The sequence below is a fragment of the Micropterus salmoides genome, unplaced genomic scaffold (assembly GCF_014851395.1).
Source record: "Micropterus salmoides isolate LMB-PRFRI ecotype aquatic unplaced genomic scaffold, ASM1485139v1 Ms_hic_scaffold_10, whole genome shotgun sequence".
Classification (NCBI taxonomy): Eukaryota; Metazoa; Chordata; class Actinopteri; order Centrarchiformes; family Centrarchidae; genus Micropterus; species Micropterus salmoides.
The window spans coordinates 13,830,144-13,850,280 of record NW_024040041.1 but is presented as its reverse complement, the minus strand read 5'-3'; the positions used below and the strand labels follow the sequence as shown (position 1 = coordinate 13,850,280).

At 38.1% G+C, this 20,137-nt stretch overlaps 1 long non-coding RNA gene and 1 gene segment (V, D, J or C); both read right to left on the bottom strand.

The window, feature by feature from the left end:
- Positions 1 to 3,712: 3,712 nt before the first annotated feature.
- The window catches only part of LOC119886972, a 97,439-nt gene continuing 81,014 nt past the window's right edge, over positions 3,713 to 20,137 (bottom strand). Inside the window, exons 2-3 of the long non-coding RNA XR_005441578.1 lie at positions 14,193 to 14,243; positions 3,713 to 3,772 (exon numbers count right to left, since the gene is read on the bottom strand). This is a non-coding gene — a long non-coding RNA (uncharacterized LOC119886972). The remainder of the gene's footprint in view (positions 3,773 to 14,192; positions 14,244 to 20,137) is intronic.
- On the bottom strand, positions 16,071 to 16,531 carry LOC119886964. The segment is given in 2 exon segments: positions 16,071 to 16,402; positions 16,492 to 16,531. Coding segments are annotated over 2 exon segments (345 nt in total).

Here is a 20,137-nt window from a genome sequence, read left to right as displayed (position 1 = left end):
TAGCGTATTTTGCTGTGCAACCCAGTTAAACTTGGTAGGTTCTTCATTACAGCAGCTAATTTTCCGCTTTACATTTACTCTTACACTAGTTCTGTTCAAGCATTCATAGATCTGTCCTTTTTCTCTCTTGTTTACACGCTATTCAGTTTTGCTAATGTTAGCTACCGTACTTTAACTTAGCATCTAGCGATGGCTTCTTTCTCTCGCTCTTCTGCGCTCTCTCCCAGTGTGCTACATTTAGTAAACGTCTTTCTGGGAAAGACCTGATCTGATTAGGATAAACGGCATTAATCCCATTTTGGATGGGGTAGCTTTCATATCTAGAAATCTAGCCGAGTTTATTAGTGGACCAAATCAGTATCAGAATCAGAATTAGAATGAGGTTTATTCCCAGGTACATTTTCACATATGAGGAATTTGCCTTGGTATGTATTGGTGCTTATATTGGTACACATGAACATGTCACAATCGCTCTGCTTGCTTCAGAGTCCTGGAGGGGTGCAGGTCTTGGAGGGATGGAATGTGGCAACCAATCACCTTCTCAGCAGAGTGAATCATGGGTCGGGGGGTCAGGATCCCCCATCTGAGGTTTGTCCCCCTCCAAAAACCATTTAATAATATAATGATATATACTTAGAATAACTGTGTAAGTAGTAAAACAATACAAGCCCAAACAGGGCAATAAAAGTGCATTTTAAGTTTTGAAAAATCTCCCCTCCCTTGCCTCACAGTGGTCTACTGCCTGCTTTACCTCACAGGAGTCTGGTGGGAGTAAACAAGTTCGAATTAGTGATGGAAAAAGTAACTCTTTTGACACACTTGAATCTCAAATCTCGTTCATTAAAATGAACTCATTTTGTGTAATTTTGTTCATTTCTTTCATTTTAACTAGGCTGGTTATTGCGGCACTGCAGCCCTCTAGTGGGTGATTTAAAAAAAAAAAAACAGCACAGTTCTCAAACACGAAAGGCTGCCTGGCTTGCATTAATTGACAGTATAATGCACAAAGTATAATGTACAAATTCACCTCTTGATCATTCTCTATCATCCTTCTATAAAGCCCCATGTGGCCTCAACCAAATTCAAACCATGGAAAAACCACAGAAATATGTTGTCAATATTCAATTAAGCCACTACTCCGGCTAAATCTGTCCATTTTCACAATCTTTCCTGAGTATACTACCAGACCAGCCATATATATGTATATATAATTATAATTACTATCTTTATATCTCTGAAGTGCTCATTCATAAAGTAGCCTAACGTCCCTTTCCATGAGTAAAATCTGTATATTAACACCAGATTTGTGGGGAATATTTTGAAGCAATAAGCTTGACACACTAGATAAATAAAACACACTCTTTAACAACTTTAATAATAATCTGGATAAAGCCACCAAGTTCTTAAAAGAACTCCAGCACAAAGAGAGGAACATAGAAATAAACACAAAATATAAACGCAGAAGTTTGGTAGGTCTGGACGCAGAATGGGCCTCATCAGGTCCGGATTCTGTAGACAGAGAAACAAACATGAGTTTGCCACGTAACATTGCTACGTGGCTGTGTTTTAATGTTTTAATGACCGGGTGTGTTTGTTTTAGAGAGGAAACGACCTCATCAACATCACTGCACTGTAAAAACATTATGCTTTATTAATGTTAAATGTCACATAATTAACAAAACAGATATATGATGTCAGTCCAGTAAATGTTACCTAACTACAGACTTTTCTTTCATTCTCCGGTGCTGGCAGTAACTCAGCCTGCCGAGTGAACGCCAGACTCCGAGGAGGACCCATGTGAGTGGTGAACAAGTTAATTAGTTAATTCCTGCTCCACAGTAGCCGAGCTGTCATGTGACAAATAAACGACTCAAACCCAGAGACCCACAGTTGAGTCGTGAACTAATCAATTCTGTTTCCTGTGCTGACGGAGCCCATGCAGCTGCTGTGTGACGAGTGAACGTAAGAGTCCAATTCACACATGCGTGAAAATGAACAAATCACTCCCTCAGACTACTCGTTCCTCCTGAGTCACACGATTAGGTCAAATGAACGAAACATTCTTTAAACGACACAACACAGTTCAAATCCTTAGTAGCCTAGTGTGGACCTCCAGTTATGTTAAGTAGGCTGGCAGGGCTATTTTATTCACTTAAACATTACATTGGATGAACTGATTCTTTAATATATGCTGAGTCATTAATAAATTAATCATGACAAAAAATTACTATAACCGATTATTTTTCCACAAGCCCACTATGTTAATATAACATTACTTAGCTTGTTTGGTAGCTTGTTTAATAGCGTTGATTGATCAGCTGAAATGACTGAAATAGGCTGGTTTTCGTTTAATCGGCCCTGACCAGCGACTGGGCCTGAGCAGTGTCAAATATCCAATTTTCTGCTGATCAAATTGAACGTTACAAACACGCTGTGCTGCGCCGTGTTTCTCGTGTGTGCACAGCGGCACAGACAGATCATGTTACAGCCACACACACGTCTTAGTAGGTGTGTGGAAGTTTTTCACTAGAGTGAAGAAGTGCAGGGCTCACTAGTTACATCTGCTGAGAAACTCAGAGAAAAAAACTGCTTTTAGAGGGTGCGCAACAGGAAAAATGTAGGCTATGGTGGTGTAGTAGTGTAAAAACTACAACAATACTTTTTGTGGAATTTCTCATGAAACAAAAAGCAGAATTAAAAACTTTCCTTTTTTAAATTTAATTTAAAATTAAAAATGTTTAATGTTTAATAGTTAGCTCACAGGAAATGGCTACTCACACACCCCTTTCCCTCTCTCTCCCTCCCTCTCCTCTCGCTCTCTCTCTCAAGATGAGCCACCAGCAAATCCTCATATGGACTTTAAAACAATAATGTACGAGTTACAACACCACCAGCCAAATAAATTTGATTTAAGCATTCTAAATGTGAAACTTCCTTAATGAATTGTCTCACACAACTCCATCACGACAAACATGAGGTGACATTATATTTTATTTCTAACCCTCTTAATCTGATTTTCATTCTATTGAAAGAAATATCTGACACACACGGTTCACTTTTAACACATTAAGAATAATTCAAAGATTATTAGAATATTTTTCCATCTTATTGAATAGGTCAAATTGAACATTAGTCAGAGTTAATGCACTGTAATGTGTCTTATTTTATGTTAATAAAAAGTTGCAAAAGCGGTATAAGAAGTAAATGTTTATGTTTCATTTCTTGTTAGATGAAGAGCTTTTTAAAACAAATTGTCCACTGAAATAATGATGTCATTAATTAGATACTTTTTAGAAAATGCCTCCACTCATTATTATTATTATTATTATTATTATTATGCTAAACTATGCTATGTTTGTTATACGTTTTAGTACTAATTTACTACTGTCTGTTTCTCTCTGTATCAATGAACAGGTATTGAAGTCATTAGTGGTCTGAGGGCTCCTCCTCTGGTGGCTTCATGTTACAAGTGTTCAGGCACTGAGGTTTTTGTTCAGGTCTGCTGATGGTTTGTGTTATTGTGGATCTCTGGCACAGTAATACACAGCAGTGTCTTCAGGCTGCACATTCTGTCCGTTTAGAGTCACTCTGTTGCTGGAAGAGTCTAAGGAGATACTGAACTTGTTCTTTAGGGAATCTTTGTAGCTTGAAGTGTATCCAACACGTGCACTTCCAATCCACTCCAGTCCCTTCCCTGAAGGCTGTCTGATCCAAGCTGTCCAGTAGCTGCTAACAGAATAAGAGACCTGACAGGTGATGGTCAGACGTTGACCTGGCTGCACAGTCACAGAGGCTGGCTGTGTCAACTGTTCACACTTCACACCTGTTCAAAAAAGAAAATGTTTTGTAACAAATGATCAAGTTATACTGCAAAAGAAGAACTGCTGACTTTGACAAATCCAGAGAGACTCACATCCAGCTGCCAACAGCAGCAGCAGAGCTACAGAAAACATGGTTTATGTTGAAAGTGACGTGCTGTGAACTCCACTGACAGCCTGATGGGAAGCTTTTATAGCTGAGTAACAAGGAAGGTCACTGAGTTTGCATAGAATCAAACACATGAAGCATCAATGTTGGTCTAACTGGAGCCAATAGAAGAGTCTGTTGACTGTTATTATATCTGCAGAGTGAAAACATGCCTGGAAATAGCCTCTGCTTATGATGTTTTAGTTTTATCATACACTCTATTGTAACATTTGGAAAATGTTCCTGCATTTACAGAAATTAAACAACTATTTGCTTTTACTTGAACTATTAATGCTTTAATGTATTGTATTAATAACTATTTTATATTAAACCATTATGTACATTTTTAAGTAATTGCAACAATGATAAGATCATTTTTACTAATTTAACATAAATATTGACATGAGTCATGGATAATGGAAAACATTCATTAATATTAGCATTACAATAACAAGAAAAATACAGTAATAGTAGTTGGAATGAAAAAACTTTCAACACTTAATTTTGCTGCAGGTTTGCATGAAATACATTTAACAGTTTCAGTGTTTACAGACTCTAGTGGAGCAGCTACTTCAGGCTTCCTGCTGTTTATCTTGAGATCTACTTCATGTCTGCTGAGATGAACTGACACTGACAGATGGAGCTGCGGTCACTGATGATGGTAAACACCTTATAGTCAAACTTTCATATTCACACTGAAGTCAAGTTAACATGACTTTTGTTTAGAGTAGAAAAGTATCAACTATCACAGTATCCAGTGTACATGAGCAGCAGGAGTGTTAAGCTTTAGTTCAGTCCAGGGTTCAAGTGTCAGTCAGTTAAGATCAATGAGAACAGCAGATCTGAGTGTCTCCTTTTAGAAACAGAGGAGAGAGCAACTTGACACTGACTGCCCTCTAGTGATTTTATAAAAGAAACTGCAACATTATTTTTCACTTAAATTCTACATAAGTTACAGTATTGTGTCTTAATTTGTTGAGATGTGTAGTATTTGTAGTGGTTTATTTTTTGTCCTGCTGCTGTTTCATAAAGAAGTTTTATATGTTTATTGTTTAGTTGTTGTTTTTTTGGTCTTTTAAGTAGCAAATAACTTTATTGTGTTTTTTATGTTTAAATATGTATTTACGTAATGTAAAATATCAGTATAATAATAATGATAGTATATAAAGCAACATATACAACAACAACAATAAAAAAAAAAAATTTGAGTGTATAAATACTATGAAAAAAATTAATTCTTGGGCTCCATCAGCACAAAAGATGAGTACTGTAGGATTTTGTACAGCTGCTCAACCAACTCCAGTCACTGTGAGTCTCGAGCACAATAATAAACAGCAGAATCTTCAGTCTTCAGACTGTTCATCTGCAGATACAGCTGCTGTCTGCTGTTGTCTCTGGAGATGGTAAACCGGCCTTGAACTGACTGCGAGTAGAATGTGCCGCTACCATCAGTATAGATAAAAGCAATCCACTCCAGTCCTTTTCCAGGAGCCTGTCTGATCCAGGCCATTTGGTAGCTGCTGAATGTGAATCCAGAGGCTGTACAGGTCAATCTGTGGGATTCTCCAGGCCTTTTAACCACTGGTTCAGATTCTGTCAGAGTCTGACCATCAACACCTGTCAAACCAAAAAAGATATGCATGTCATGTGTAAAATAGGTGGCACAAATGACAATATTTCAGATCAAGATCAGTGAATATCTTCACCTGCCCAGCAGACAGTTAAAAGCAGCAGTCCTGTCCTATAGTCCATCATGTTAAACTGTGTGTCCACTGTTCTCTGTCATCCTCTCTGCAGTCAGATAAGTAGAGGTGGAAGACATCTGAGTTTTGCATTGACTCCTCCTCACAGAGCAAAGAGAACTAGATTGCACTTGGCTTTTAGTTCATTGTTTGGAGAAACTAGAGAATCAGTGTTCATGAGTCATTCCTCAAAGTCAGTTTGTTTGCATGCTTTCATTTACATAAAATGTCTGAATTACAAATTGTGTTGTACGTAAAATGCAACGACATTAAAGACATTCAAGTAAATTAAATTAAAAATATCAGAGTACCATATGTCCCCACATTTATTTTAATAAACCTTCAAAATGTTAATCTTAGTTCAGATGTGACACATTTACAAACAAGGTTTTATCAAACAAGTTTGAATATAGCTAACGTTGGCATTATGGTTTCTCATAACTACCAGCAAAGTCTGAACCTGTGTCCATCCTCTTAAAACATGGCCTCGTTTGTAATCAGTGAGTAATGTAGCTCTTGTTCTAACCAGATGTGATATGATATGATTTTTACAACCTGTTTAAATTGATAGATTGAATGTTCTGTTTTGTTTAATTTGTAGTCTAGTTGGAGGTGTTTGTCTTTGTTACACAGCGTTCAAATTACACCGTGGCTGTCTTGGGAGCCCTATTTTTGGGGGTGGGGGCACCTGGCTACTATCAAATAGGCTGAGTGCAATGGCGGCTAAACAGAGGTGTGGACCCGAAATGGCTGGATATGTTTGCAGGTTTGTCACAGTCACTTACAGGATGTCCAAATGAAAGGCAAGGCAATCCAAACACAAAGGAACAATCCAGAAATCCAGATAGCCGAAAGTATCAAGTGTTACTTTCGTCCCACTACAGTGACCACAAGTGTTTCTTTTTCCCACTGCTAATGTGGTGACTTTCTCTGTGTTGCAGCAGAAACATGTTTATGTTATATTATACCAACAGATTATGCCAAAAGTGAGGGTCAGAAAGACAGACAGAGGTTGATTCAGCCAGATGTTTTCATGCACATTTTGGAATTAGGTATAGGTATATAGGTATTAGGCTGGATAGAAACATGACTATATTTGCATTATTATGAGAATTTATATTATGTTATGAATGTTCATTTTAATATTGTTCATATTGTTGAAGAAATGTTTTATAAAATGGATTGACATTGCCAATAAAAAATATTTTGAGCAAGTATACGGTTGGGTTACTTGGAACATTTGACAAACTGTAAATAGATAGAAAATGTAATTCATAAATTTTTTGCAAAGATAAAGGACAAAATACATTTGCAGTTACATATTAATAAGTAGTCATAGTCACGTTTATATAATAATATAATATATAATATAATAACAAGGAAAACACAAAACATGTAGTCAACATGTTTCAACTCTCCTGCGTGTGTCACTTACGTTTAAAGTGAAATTATACGGAAGTCGTTCCACATTTGTACAAAATACCACCTGATATTGATAGATCACACCTGTGAGTTAGTGACCACAATATTTCATTGTCTGCAACATAATCTTTTAAAATCAGGTTTTTCTGAAAAATGGTAATTTCGCCTCTGCTCTACCCTACTATACATTTAAATTCATACAGAGAATATTGAGCCCGGACAAAATTATTCACTGTTGCAATTGTTTTTAATCACCCTTTGCTGAGAAACAATAAAAATGCCAGTGCACACTGGACAGGCAAAAAATGTGTAATGGTGCTGTACTATCACCCTTTTATTTCAAGAACCTAAATATAACCTCAAATATAGGAAAATATAAATTTATACAGAAAATATTACCAAAATAGCACCAAATCTTATGATATTTTAGAGTTCCCCTAAATTTCTTCAATGAGTCCCCCATTTCAAACCCTTTTGTCACGCCTTTAGTTTCAAAATTATTCGGATCAGTCATTATATACAGTATGTTCCCCTTTTATGATTAGTTTTGTCTTTGTGAGGTCAGTTTAGTCTGCTCTATACTATTCAGGTCTGCTGTTGTCTCTGGAAATGGAAAACCGGCCTTGAACTGACTGAGAGTGCGTTTTGCTGCAATCACTCCCATCATCAACCGAAGCAACCCACTCCAGTTTTTTTCCAGGATCCTGACTGATCCAATGCATAGAGTAGCTGCTGAATGTGAATGCAGAAGCTGTACAGGTCAATCTGTGGGATTCTACAGGCCTTTTAACCACTGGTTCAGATTATTTTAGAGTATGAACATCAACACCTGTCAAGACATTTAAAAAAAACAAAGTGAAATAAGCTGGTGACACAAATAAAAGTTAGTTTTAGGTCATCACCTGCCCAGCAGACAGTTAAAAGCAGCAGCCCTGTCCTATAGTGTCCTCTCGTCCATCATGTTAAACTGTGTATCAACTGTTGTCTGTCATCTTCTCTGCAGTAAAGGTGGAAAACATCTGAATTTTGCACTGACTTCGTCTCACAGGAAGATCAGATATGGATCTTTTATTAGCCTAAAATGTATGAATAGACATGAGTGTTAATATGATCATAAAAATCACAATCAAGCAACTAAAGATGTACATTTAAAATATGTATATCAAGTTTTACATGGATCAACGGTTTACATCATTAGACCAGGAAAAATAGGAACTGGAGTTTGATTTGGACAAACAAACCATCATCAGTAGTTTTTAATGTCAGAAAAGACTAATCAAATCACCTCTGTTCTCTATTGTATCAAGACCGTTACATATTTTATATGTAAGGGGATGATCCCCCGAGGTCAGGTACATGCAAAACCTCTTTCAGACACTGGCTTGCCCAGTCATGCCCAATAGTTTACCTATAAAGCACCTTTGCCGGCATGATCTCCACCTGAGCTGGGGTACTTGCAAAATGAAAAGTGTGGTTCACAGCAGAATCCATGCAAACAGAGAAATGAAATCTTACTTGTTGTAGTGTTTCGTAGCCTCGTTGGATTGCTGTTTCCATTGTTTGAAAAACAGTTCTCTGTCTACTTTGTCTTGAGCCCGGTGACGATGTGTCCACCGGGAAAGCAGCCTCCCAGTTGTGGAGCTGGGTGTCTCCTCTTTCCGGCGTATTGCTTGCGGTCTTGTAAGGTGACGTGCCTGCCAGGGTTCTTGCTGGCATACAGACGTCAAGTCGACTAACAGACGAGAGAGACACTTCTGTTTTCTTACCAAACCGAAGCATCTATCTGGCTCAATACTGAACTCCCTTGATGTATTGCTGGCGTTGTTGGCTTACGCGCACAGGGAAACAATAGTACGTGTGTGTGATGGCACTGTCCTCTAATGCCGCACATCTCAAATAAAGAAAAGACAAAAGTAAGAAAGTGGAGCAGGCAGAGGTGATGGATAGTTGGCTATAACTGTGTGGGCTGTGGTATTTCTCTGCCATTCATAGATGGCCATGACCAGTGTGTATTGTGTGTGCAGTATTCTCCAGGGAAAACCCTCAGTCATGCATGGATTGTTTTTATATTGCAGACGTGTACTAGGGAAGCACATTGTTGCTTTTTTAAAACAAAGTGAGCACGTCTCTCTCTTTCTGAGGAGCCTCTGTCGCAAATGTGAAGAAAGGCAGAAAATAGAACAGACAGAGGGGAGTGTTCAGGGTCTTGGCGGGTTTCCCTTCCTCGTTCTGCTCTTGGGCCTTCATCAGACCTGTTTCATAACCCCCTCCTCCCTCCACTTCCGTGCTGGAAGAGAGAGAAGATTTGAATGTGTATACTGCGTTGCTTGGAGTGTGGTCACCTAAGCAGGGCACACGCAACCTGTGGCATTGCTACCTCGTGGGCCTTGTGGTGGGGGGCGGCTATATGTACAGCAACCACGTGGTCATCTCAGTCCACATTTACAGGGTTCTACCGTCTGAATGTGGCAGCCATCCCCTCCTTTAGTGAGCCAGTGCTCGGTGTGTCTCGTCAATGAATGACTGAAGCCTTGGGGGCAGTGTGGTCATTTCACCGTTGTCTCCGTGGTCAGCTTAGCGTCTTGCTGGCTGACCTGAATGGCCTCCTGTATTCCTTGAGTCGGTCTTACATCTTGCGCACTAACCCTAGCAGCCCCTCTATCTCTCAGGTTTGGCCTTTGTGACTTGTGGGGCCTTGGCCTTGTTGGTGTGTAAATAGTGTACTTTTGTAAATGGTTTTTCATCCTCTCTGCAGTCAGATAAAGAGGTGGAGGACAGGTGAGTTTTGCATTGACTCCTTCTCACAGGAAGAAAGCAATTGAAATGGAGATATATGGTGGAAGTGGGGACATCAGTCAACCCTCTGCTGGGATCTGGTCGGGGCAGGCTAGGTTGTTAGCAAACAGGTTATTACGGTAGTTATTAGCTGTTATTGCATTACCACAAACAATATCCACAAGGAACAAAAGGAAAAAGTTAAATGTGTTTAACTTTGGCACAGATAAGCAAAAGCACACATACAACAATCAGCAAGCATGTAGAGGTGTGTGTGCATGTAGGTGGGGTGTGTGTGTTTGGTGCATGTGTTTGTTAACAATAGCGGACGTGTTCACGTTGGTAGGTTGTCGACCAGTGTTGAGGCTGAGACAGCACAGATCAAAACAGTGGTTTGGGTCCCCAAAATGGCTAAGACTCTCTTCCTGCTCTTCCTACAATGGTGTGGAACACAACTGGAGCTAGATTACACTGTGGGTCACAAATATTATTCGTAGTAAACAGTATGTGAACCCGTTGGAACCTGGATTTCTGCATAAATTGGTCACAAAATGTGATCTGATCTTCATCTAAGTCGCAACAATAGACAAACACAGTCTGCTTACACTAATACAACACAAACAATTATATGTTCATGTTTTTGTTGAGCACACCTTGTAAACACTGACAGTGTGGAACAAGTATTCAATTCTGGGACTCTCCTCACCGTCTGGCAGCGCAGGTGCTGCTAGGCAGGGTGTCCTCAGATGTGTCATCATGGATGCATCTCTGACTGGATGGGGAGGGACCTGCTGGGGGAGAGCAGTCGGTGGTGTGTGGCCCCCTCGGCTCTCACCAATCCACAAACCACTCCAGGTTGTGTTTCTGGTCCTCCAGCACGTACATCAACAGACAGGGTGGTGTCTGAGACCTCATGTTGAGGGCTGGCCCCCAACTGAGAGAGTGGAGAGTGCACCCGGATGTGGTTCAGCAGATCCACCTCTACAAATTTCAGTGGGCAATTGCGTGTGTGATTGGAGGAGGCAGTACCCAAAGAGGGCTCTGCCTGTGTTAATAGAACTAGGGTTACCATATTGTAACCTTTCTTACTTTGTGATGAAAATGGAGAATAAATGTTTACTGTACCTGAGTTTAATGTTTTAATATAATTTGTGAAAAAGGCTGACAAATACATTAGATAATGTTTATCAATGTATTACGTTTTAAAAGAAAAATCAGCAAATAACACCATAACGAAGTGTTATGCTGTTGATTTTTTCACAGAGAGTTCATAAGTCAAACCATTTTCAGAATACTGGGGAAAAGAAAAATAATCTATCATTAGCCTATACAAATTAAGAGCACTGTTGAGAATATTAATTGTAACCCCTCAGTACACAACCAATACAAAGAAATTTTCCAGTCAGACGCATGAACTCTGTTATGTTCTGTAATGTTCCAATAAAGAAAAGGTTTATCATCATCTCTGCAAGACAGCTTGCGTTGTCATTTTGTTTTGTTGGTTTTAAATAACTACAATGTATGAGTTGCAAACACCAGCCAAACAAATTAGATTTAGGCAATCTAAAGTTGAAACTTGCCTAATATGAGCTGTCTTCAAAAGTTACATTTGCTGTTTCATTAAGTGATACTCCAGCAAACAGCTTTAAACATACTCCTCACTGAATTACCATGACACAAATGCAGGTCCACAAAGTGATTTTCATATTTCATTGGAGAAACATTTGACAAACACACAGTTCACTTTTTACATAATAACAATCATTCAATTATTATTAAATAGTAATTTAGTTTTTACATTTTATTCAAATAGGTCAAACTGAACACCAGTCAGAGTAAGTGAACATATTAATGCATTTTATTTTGCATGCACAGTCAATTTTGACAACATGTTGTGCGACAAATAAGAAACAGGTCAAATATATATTTGACAACATATGCTTTTGTTTTCATTATCACAATATTAACTTAACATGGGACTTTTCTTTCTTCACAGTTTCTCCCGGGTCACCATCTCCTAGCACCCTTAGAGCATTATGAATTCAGATGCCACTTACGACCTCTGATAACAAGCTAGTTTTAAATACTAGGTACTGACCTGACTGATTCCATAGTAAACCCCGCTTCCCCTCTCGCTTTAGATTCCAGAGAGCAGGGCACTGAACACATAACCTGGAATGAGCTCCTTAATTGGATGTTAAAGTAAGTAAACACTAACTAACCAGTCCAGAAGAGGGAAAAGAAAACTAAATGAGACGAAAAACTCTTTCTGGTTTTCGTAAGGCGTCCACCCATCTGTCGTCAGGGAGACCTTTTTTAGTTCTCTAAAGGGTCGAGTTTCCAGCAAGAGCGGACTTTTACTTCCTCTTTACTGGACATCAGCGTCTAATCTGAAATATGATCATGTACAACCGTAGTTCTCTGAAGGCCGAGCAAAGGTCAACACACAAGAGACTGCAGAGACACATAAAAATATAAAACAGTAAATCAAACAAAACATCTTTCTTACTTTAACTTTGTACTTTTGCAATCTGAGCTAAGCAGTCAACAATTATCAGTCTTAAAACACAGGCCATCAGAGTAAAAGCACAGGCGAATCATGTTACTACATGGCTTGTATATGTGTCAGGCAGTCAAACAGTATCGATATGAAGACCCCCCAAGAACCAGAACCAGCTGCTTCCAGTGTCCTTTTCTTCACATTTTTCTCATTCTCACAACACAATGTTAAAAGTTTCATACTTACAGTATGAAATAGCAAAAACATGTTTCACATCATGGAAATAATGGATGGAAGCTGCTAATCTATCAAAATGTTCAAAAGAAGTAGGAAGAAGAAGTTGTCTCGTTTTATTAGTAAAATTTGGACAAATGGAAGACCACGTGTATTATTAAGCACAAGAGCCAACAGAGCGTGTCGCCACCGTAGATTCTCCTACATGCTTGCAAAGTGAGGGGTGAGCGGTGACTGAGCCGTTATTTGCCATTCACAACCCTCACCACTAGATGCAACTAAAACTTGCACACTGAACCTTTAAACTGTGTGTCCACTGTTCTCTGTCATCCTCTCTGCAGTCAGATAAGTAGAGGTGGAAGACATCTGAGTTTTGCATTGACTCCTCTTCACAGGGAAGATACTGCTGATTTGGACTTGGACATCACCTGTTCTCACTGTTGTGATTTGAGCCAAATTAATTTGGTTTAAACGTCTGAATTTGAATCCTAATTGTTCTGAGAAGTAAAATTTTGTGCTTTGATTTTTTTTGTTTGAAATTAGACTCCAGGTTATTCATGAGTAACAGAACAAATTACAAGCAAAAACACACAACTGAAAAGCAAACCTTTAATAATAGGTTTTGCAGCCACATTAAAATTGTCGGATGTCAGAGTTTCTACCCACTTTCCACTTTTCACTGAAACCAGTTTAAAAAACATGTATTAATGTTTGGTTTTATTTGTTTCTGTTTTGAACATCACCATAATTGGTTGATTGATTGATTGATTTTTTTATTTAGAAGGGACCATGTGCAATTAATAACATAAATGTAAACATTTGATGCATTACACCAGAGTTAGCCTTAGGCTAATTTACATCTGCAGTAAAGTAAAGACTACTGTTATAGTTACTGATGTAGTATTGATTCAGATAATTATGAGTTTTATTTTATGTAAGTAAAGATTTTATGGAGGAGAAACTGACAAAAAAATCTGTTTCTTTTTAGATGATGAGGATTTAAAGCTAGGTTGTCAGCTGACTGTATTTCATTAATTGAAAGATTTAATATTCATTTATTCTTCATTGTGGGAAAACATATGTATCACTTATCAGTGATTGCAATGTCAGAATTTAGAATAAAAAAACAGTTGCAGTCAATTGAAATTAGGATAATTAGATTTTTTTATTGTATAATAAAACTCTAGACTGTTTCCCTCTGTAACAGTGATATGGTGTTGAAGTCATTAGTGGTTTGAGGGCTCCTCCTCTGGTGGCTTCATGTAACAAGTGTTCAGGCGCTGAGGTTTTTGTTCAGGTCTACTAATGGTTTGTGTTGGCACAGTAATACACAGCAGTGTCTTCAGGCTGCACATTCTGTCCGTTTAGAGTCACTGTGTTGCTGGAAGAGTCTAAGGAGATACTGAACTTGTTCTTTAGTGAATCTTTGTAATGTGTGCTGGAGCCAACTCTCATTCCAATCCACTCCAGTCCTTTCCCTGCAGGCTGTCTGATCCAAGCTGTGTAGTAGCCAAGAGAATAAGAGACCTGACAGGTGATGGTCAGACGCTGACCTGGCTGCACAGTCACAGAGGCTGGCTGTGTCAACTGTTCACACTTCACAGCTGTGGAGAAAAACATGTTGAATTTTGAATCAGTGTAATAACAGTGAACAGTCACCTCCCCTCTGCTTACTAGGTGATATATCAGCAATCAGTCTGGAAAATAAGGAAAACAATCGATTACTCCTTGTGGCTCTAACTATCGCCAAGAAAACCATCATTCTGAACTGGAAATCACCGCCATACATATAACACATTGGAAAAACTTAATGATAGAGTACATATCCATGGAAAACTTATCTAACCCCACCACAAACATCACGATAGACTCACACTCTACCTGGACAGCATTCATTAAATTCATCCAATCCTGTTTCCATGGTTCTTGCCGAATCAAACCAACCGTAATAGACACAAATCATGTTTTGAACAATATCTACTAGAGGCCTATTTGGTCAGGGCTGGGTCCCCATATTCTTTACTCTCCACATCAAATATTCTATATTTTACACATCAAATAAATGTTTAATTTGCACATGAATGCACAGTCTCTACTTAACTGGCCCCCTCCTCACTGTCTGGGAGCAGTTTAGAAAGTGGACATGGTCACTTTGGGCTGGCTCCCTCCTAAAGGGTCTGGGAGCAACCCAAAATAGGACCAGCATCAGACAAAATTAAACAAACAAACCAACAATCTTTTAAAAGACAAACAGAGTAAAATAGGAAAACTTTCTAAGCATAAAGGTGTGCTGACCCGGCGTGCCCAACCCTTGCTGTCCCGTTCCGCTGCCCCGGGAGGCGCCCTCGCGTTACCTTACTGACAGGGCCTGAGGCCGAGGGGCAGATGACTCAAATACTACGTATATTGTCACTTGCAGCGGTTGGGGACGGTGGCAGCAGCAGTATTCCAATCCTATTTTGACTTTTTGTTTGTATTATTATTAATAACCCATACTTGTTTGTTATTATTGTTATTGTTATCACTATTATAGTAATGATAACAAAAAGTTGTTTTTTTTTCTTCTTCGCTTGTAGTCCCCCGCCAGCCTCCTAGCCTATCTCTATTTTCTATCCAGTAGGCATCTCCCTTCCCTGACAATATGGGAGGCTTGTATTTACACACACAGCACAAACACGCACACACACACACACACAAGATTAAGTCAATTTGTTTCTGCTGTTGTTATTGTTGTCATGTATATGTTTAGTTGATGTTTTTCTTTCATTTGTCTCTCTCTTCTTCTTTCCATTGTATTGTCATGTCTATATTGTGTATTTTGTCTTGCAATAAAAAAAAAGGAAAAATAACAGTGAACAGTCAGTGTGCTGTGATCATACTGTCAGTGTCTCTGCCTCAGTGAGATTCACAGGATCCAGCAGCAGCAGCAGAGCTACAGAGAACATGGTTGGTATTGAAGGTGATCTGATGGGAGCTTCTCTTCTGCTGCTGCAACTGACAGCATGATATCAAGTCTTTATAGCAGACTGTGAAGAAGTTCACTTTGCATAGAGAAGGACACTGACAGGCTATAAGGTATATAATGGACCAGACAATTAATTGCGCATTGGTTTGTGTGGGAAAATTGTTTTCTTAAAAATTTGGTATTCAATCTGCAAATCTTGTAGAAGAGTTTATCTCTAAATTAAACAAAATAATGTAAATTTTTTCAGCACATGCGTGATATCAATCAATGTCATTATAAAGATACATGGAAACCGTTATAATAATAAGTATTGTTTGAAACATTGCTTCAAAGGGCAAACAACACTGTAGTTTTTTCTTATGTTGCAACTTTACTATTCAATCAGCATTGTGAAAATAACAAAACAAGTAATACTGAGACGGCAAGTAAATGTCGATAGTGGTGGTGGTAAAAAAAGGAAGTACTTTTTGTATGACTCTCACATTATTGTCTCTCACTGTGGATCTCTGGCACAGTAATACACAGCAGTGTCTTCAGGCTGCATATTCTGTCCGTTTAGAGTCACTGTTTTGCTGGAAGAGTCTAAGGAGATACTGAACTTGTTCTTTAGGGAATCTTTGTAGGATGTGCTGGATCCAGCTCCGCTTCCAATCCACTCCAGTCCTTTCCCTGCAGGCTGTCTGATCCAAGCTGTCCAGTAGCCACTAACAGAATAAGAGACCTGACAGGTGATGGTCAGACGTTGACCTGGCTGCACAGTCACAGAGGCTGGCTGTGTCAACTGTTCACACTTCACACCTGTTCAAAAAGAAAATGTTTTGTAACAAATGATCAAGTTATACTGCAAAAGAAGAACTGCTGACTTTGACAAATCCAGAGAGACTCACATCCAGCTGCCAACAGCAGCAGCAGAGCTACAGAAAACATAGTTTATGTTGAAAGTGACGTGCTGTGAACTCCACTGACAGCCTGATGGGAAGTTTTTATAGCTGAGTAACAAGGAAGGTCACTGAGTTTGCATAGAATCAAACACATGAAGCATCAATGTTGGTCTAACTGGAGCCAATAGAAGAGTCTGTTGACTGTTATTATATCTGCAGAGTGAAAACATGCCTGGAAATCACCTCTGCTTTACAAATGATGTTTTAATTTCATTGTACATTATTTCATTATAACTATTCTTAATGGAAATATTAACATGAATCATGGATAATGGAAAACATATTCATTAAAATAATATTGCTGCAAACAGAAATACAGTGACGCAGCCGGGATCATGTAGATGGTATAAAGACTTAAGTCTGATGCTGCTGGTTTGAAGGTTTGCGTAAAAGACGATGATGAATAATTTCAGTGTTTGGAGATGTCAAAGAAAACAGTTGCTCAGGAACTGAAACCTGTGTGACTAAATGCAAAAAATATTTTTTTTATATTAGAAAAAAACTAAAGTAGTTCACACATTTATATGTTACTTTCTGTGATTATAACTACATTTTACATTTATCTCTGTCTTAATCAAATATCATGCTAGGTGGTTAATTGTTGTCGGGATGTTGTTTGTTGTATAAAATAATTAACTTAAATATGCTGCCATACTTTTCAGTTCAAAATGCGCTGAATCAAGTTAACACATGACTTTTGTTTAGGGTAGAAAAGTATCAACTATCACAGTATCCAGTGTACATGTTAAGCTTTAGTTCAGTCCAGAGTTCAAGTGTCAGTTAAGATCAATGAGAACAGCAGATCTGAGTGTCTCCTTTTAGAAACTTGACACTGACTGCCCTCTAGTGATTTTGTGAAAGAAATCTGCAACATTTTTTGTCACTCTCATATTATGACTCACTTTAGATTCCACATAATTTACAAACATTAATGTATCTACAAAGCGATGCAGACGCATCATTATTTTCTAACCACAACATCAGATTTTATGGGATTATTATCCTGCCTTGATTCAAAACTGAAAATAAAGTTCAGAAAGGTTGGAACTAAGTATTTGAAAACTCAAAATCTTACAAAAAAAAGTTTTGCAAGATCGAAAACTAAGATTTGCAATCTTCAATCCCAGTGTATTAGTTTGTTTTCCTGGTTTGAAACCTTGTAAATGGTGATCTGAAAACTGGTGTGCAAATGTGTGAAAAAAAGTTTTGAAACTCTGAAAAATACATAGTTTAGAAAATACAGAGGAAGCATGGGAGAAATAGTTCGTTGTTACTGTGTTATTAGAGCATGGAAGAACAGTGGATACTTTTAATACAGCCCACACCCATAATATTACTGTGTAGCTACAGAATAACAAATAATAAAGTGGAGAACATGCAAGATTTTTTTTTTTACAACAGCCTGCAAAGCTTATCTATTGTGTGTTAAGAATGAAAATAAATTCTAGGCTCCTCTGTACCCTGTTTACATTCAAGGTCAGCTGTGTTTGATCCACCTTCATATACAGTATATTTCACATTATTACATTACTGTATAACTTGAGAAAGGTAAGTTTGTTTTCACTCCAGCCTGCCTTAAGAGCTGTTGCAGTGCAGGATGATAATAGACTTGTTTCTCAATGTATTATTACAGATGTGGCTGGCCTTCTGAAGGGGGCGACCAAATCATTTGTTTTTTATTGAATTCAGTCCATTAGTATATTATTTTGGTAGCACATCACAACTGAGAAAAACACCTTAATGAATTAATAGATGCTAAAGGAGGTCATTCTTTCTTGTAAACTGTTCAGCTCTGTTTACTAGCACTGTAACTAGTAAGCAAGGGTGTCACTTTGTGTTGTAAAGTGGGCACATAAGGTCTCAGATTAGGGGTGTGATGATACATTTACACATAAGATGTGACGATGAACGAGAACAAGACAAAAATATAGTACTATTTAGATGAAACTATGATGGTGAAATATATGTGCTGGAGGTCTGAGTACTGCCCCAGAAGATTTTGAGCATTAAACTCGTAATTTCCTGCATTCTGGAAACATTTTCTGCTCCAATTTATGGTGGAAATGTCTGTTTTTTACGAGGGAAAACTATATTGCATGTTTTCTTATTGCAAATAAACCTTTCTCAAAGCATTTTCATTTCTTAGTTAACATTTCTTGGTGCTACTTTTCAGAATGTTTTTAAGAAATGCTTTCAAAAAGTGATGGGGACAAAATCAGCCATTTCAAAATGTGGTGGGGACATGTCAATGACACCTAAGCTTGTAGGTACCCAGCCTTTTAAGTTTAACACTTGCATATTGCAAACCAAAAGGAGAGAAAAGAATCAATCGGTTGTATTTGTTAAAATGTAAATAGTTTTATTCATTGCACATTTTCAGCCCCAGTGCCATCGTTCTTTAGTTTGGGTTTGCAGCACCTAAAAACATTTGACAGCTAAATCAGATTATTGTGAGTAAGTTTAGTTTTCAATAAATGCTAAAGTACTTGCCTTTACATCCAAAGGTGTCTTTGAGGATGAACTGATGAATGACAACCCATCTGTTAATGATCATTGTTCATTCATTGTAGACAACAACAATGAACTCCAAGATGAAGCTGTCCATAAATATATATATCTGCTTCTTTTCGTCCTCCTGTGAGTGATGACCACAGCATGCTCCCTCATCTTCAGTGCTTTAGACCATAAAAGAAAAGACAACAACACAAATAGTTGTTACTGGTTAACTACAGTAAAGCCAACTTTGAAATGACTACCACACATAAACGTGGTTTATTAGAATAATCACATTTAACAAAAGCAAACATTTTGGCTTAATAACTGTCGAGATTTGTCTGGTTGATAGTCTCCATTGATTACTGTAAATTAAGCCTGCATTTTACACAGCATAAATTAGCCTAGTGGCTAGCGGACTTTTCCTCTCCTCATAGCTTAACAAATTACATGTTGTTTTCGATCTTGCAAAACTTTTTTTTGTAAGATTTTGAGTTTTCAAACACTTAGTTTCAACCTTTCAGAACTTTATTGTCAGTTTTGAATTAAGGCAGGATATTAATCCCATAAGAAGGAATATAATGAAAAGCTGTAGGCTTTGCTTGAAGAGACACAATAAAGTTTGTTACAAATTTAATAACAAACTGGATAAAACCATCAAGTTTATTAAAATAACTTCAGCACAGAGAAAGCAACACAAACATAAAATCGCGACAGTTTGGAAGGTTATTAAAACATTTATCAATACACCTGTTTAGCATAAACATGTAGAGCCCGATATTTTAATCTGCTCAGTTTCTCATCCACCACAGCTGTGTTGTGGTTTTACACAAGTACAGCGCTGATTCGGCTAATAGCTAATTGTTACAAACAAGCTAAAGTTAAAGATTCCTGTCTTTAGTAACTGTTTAGCTTAGTTTACCCCGTACATTAAAATACTGCACATATAAACTCAGCTGCTGGCTGAACCAGCTCCTGTCTACCAGCAGCAGCAGCAGGAGAAGGAGAGACTGATAGAGACTGACTTCATCATTCTTTCCAAACTTCACTCATGTTGATGTCAGGAATATGATTTATTTATCTGAAATTTTAGATTTGT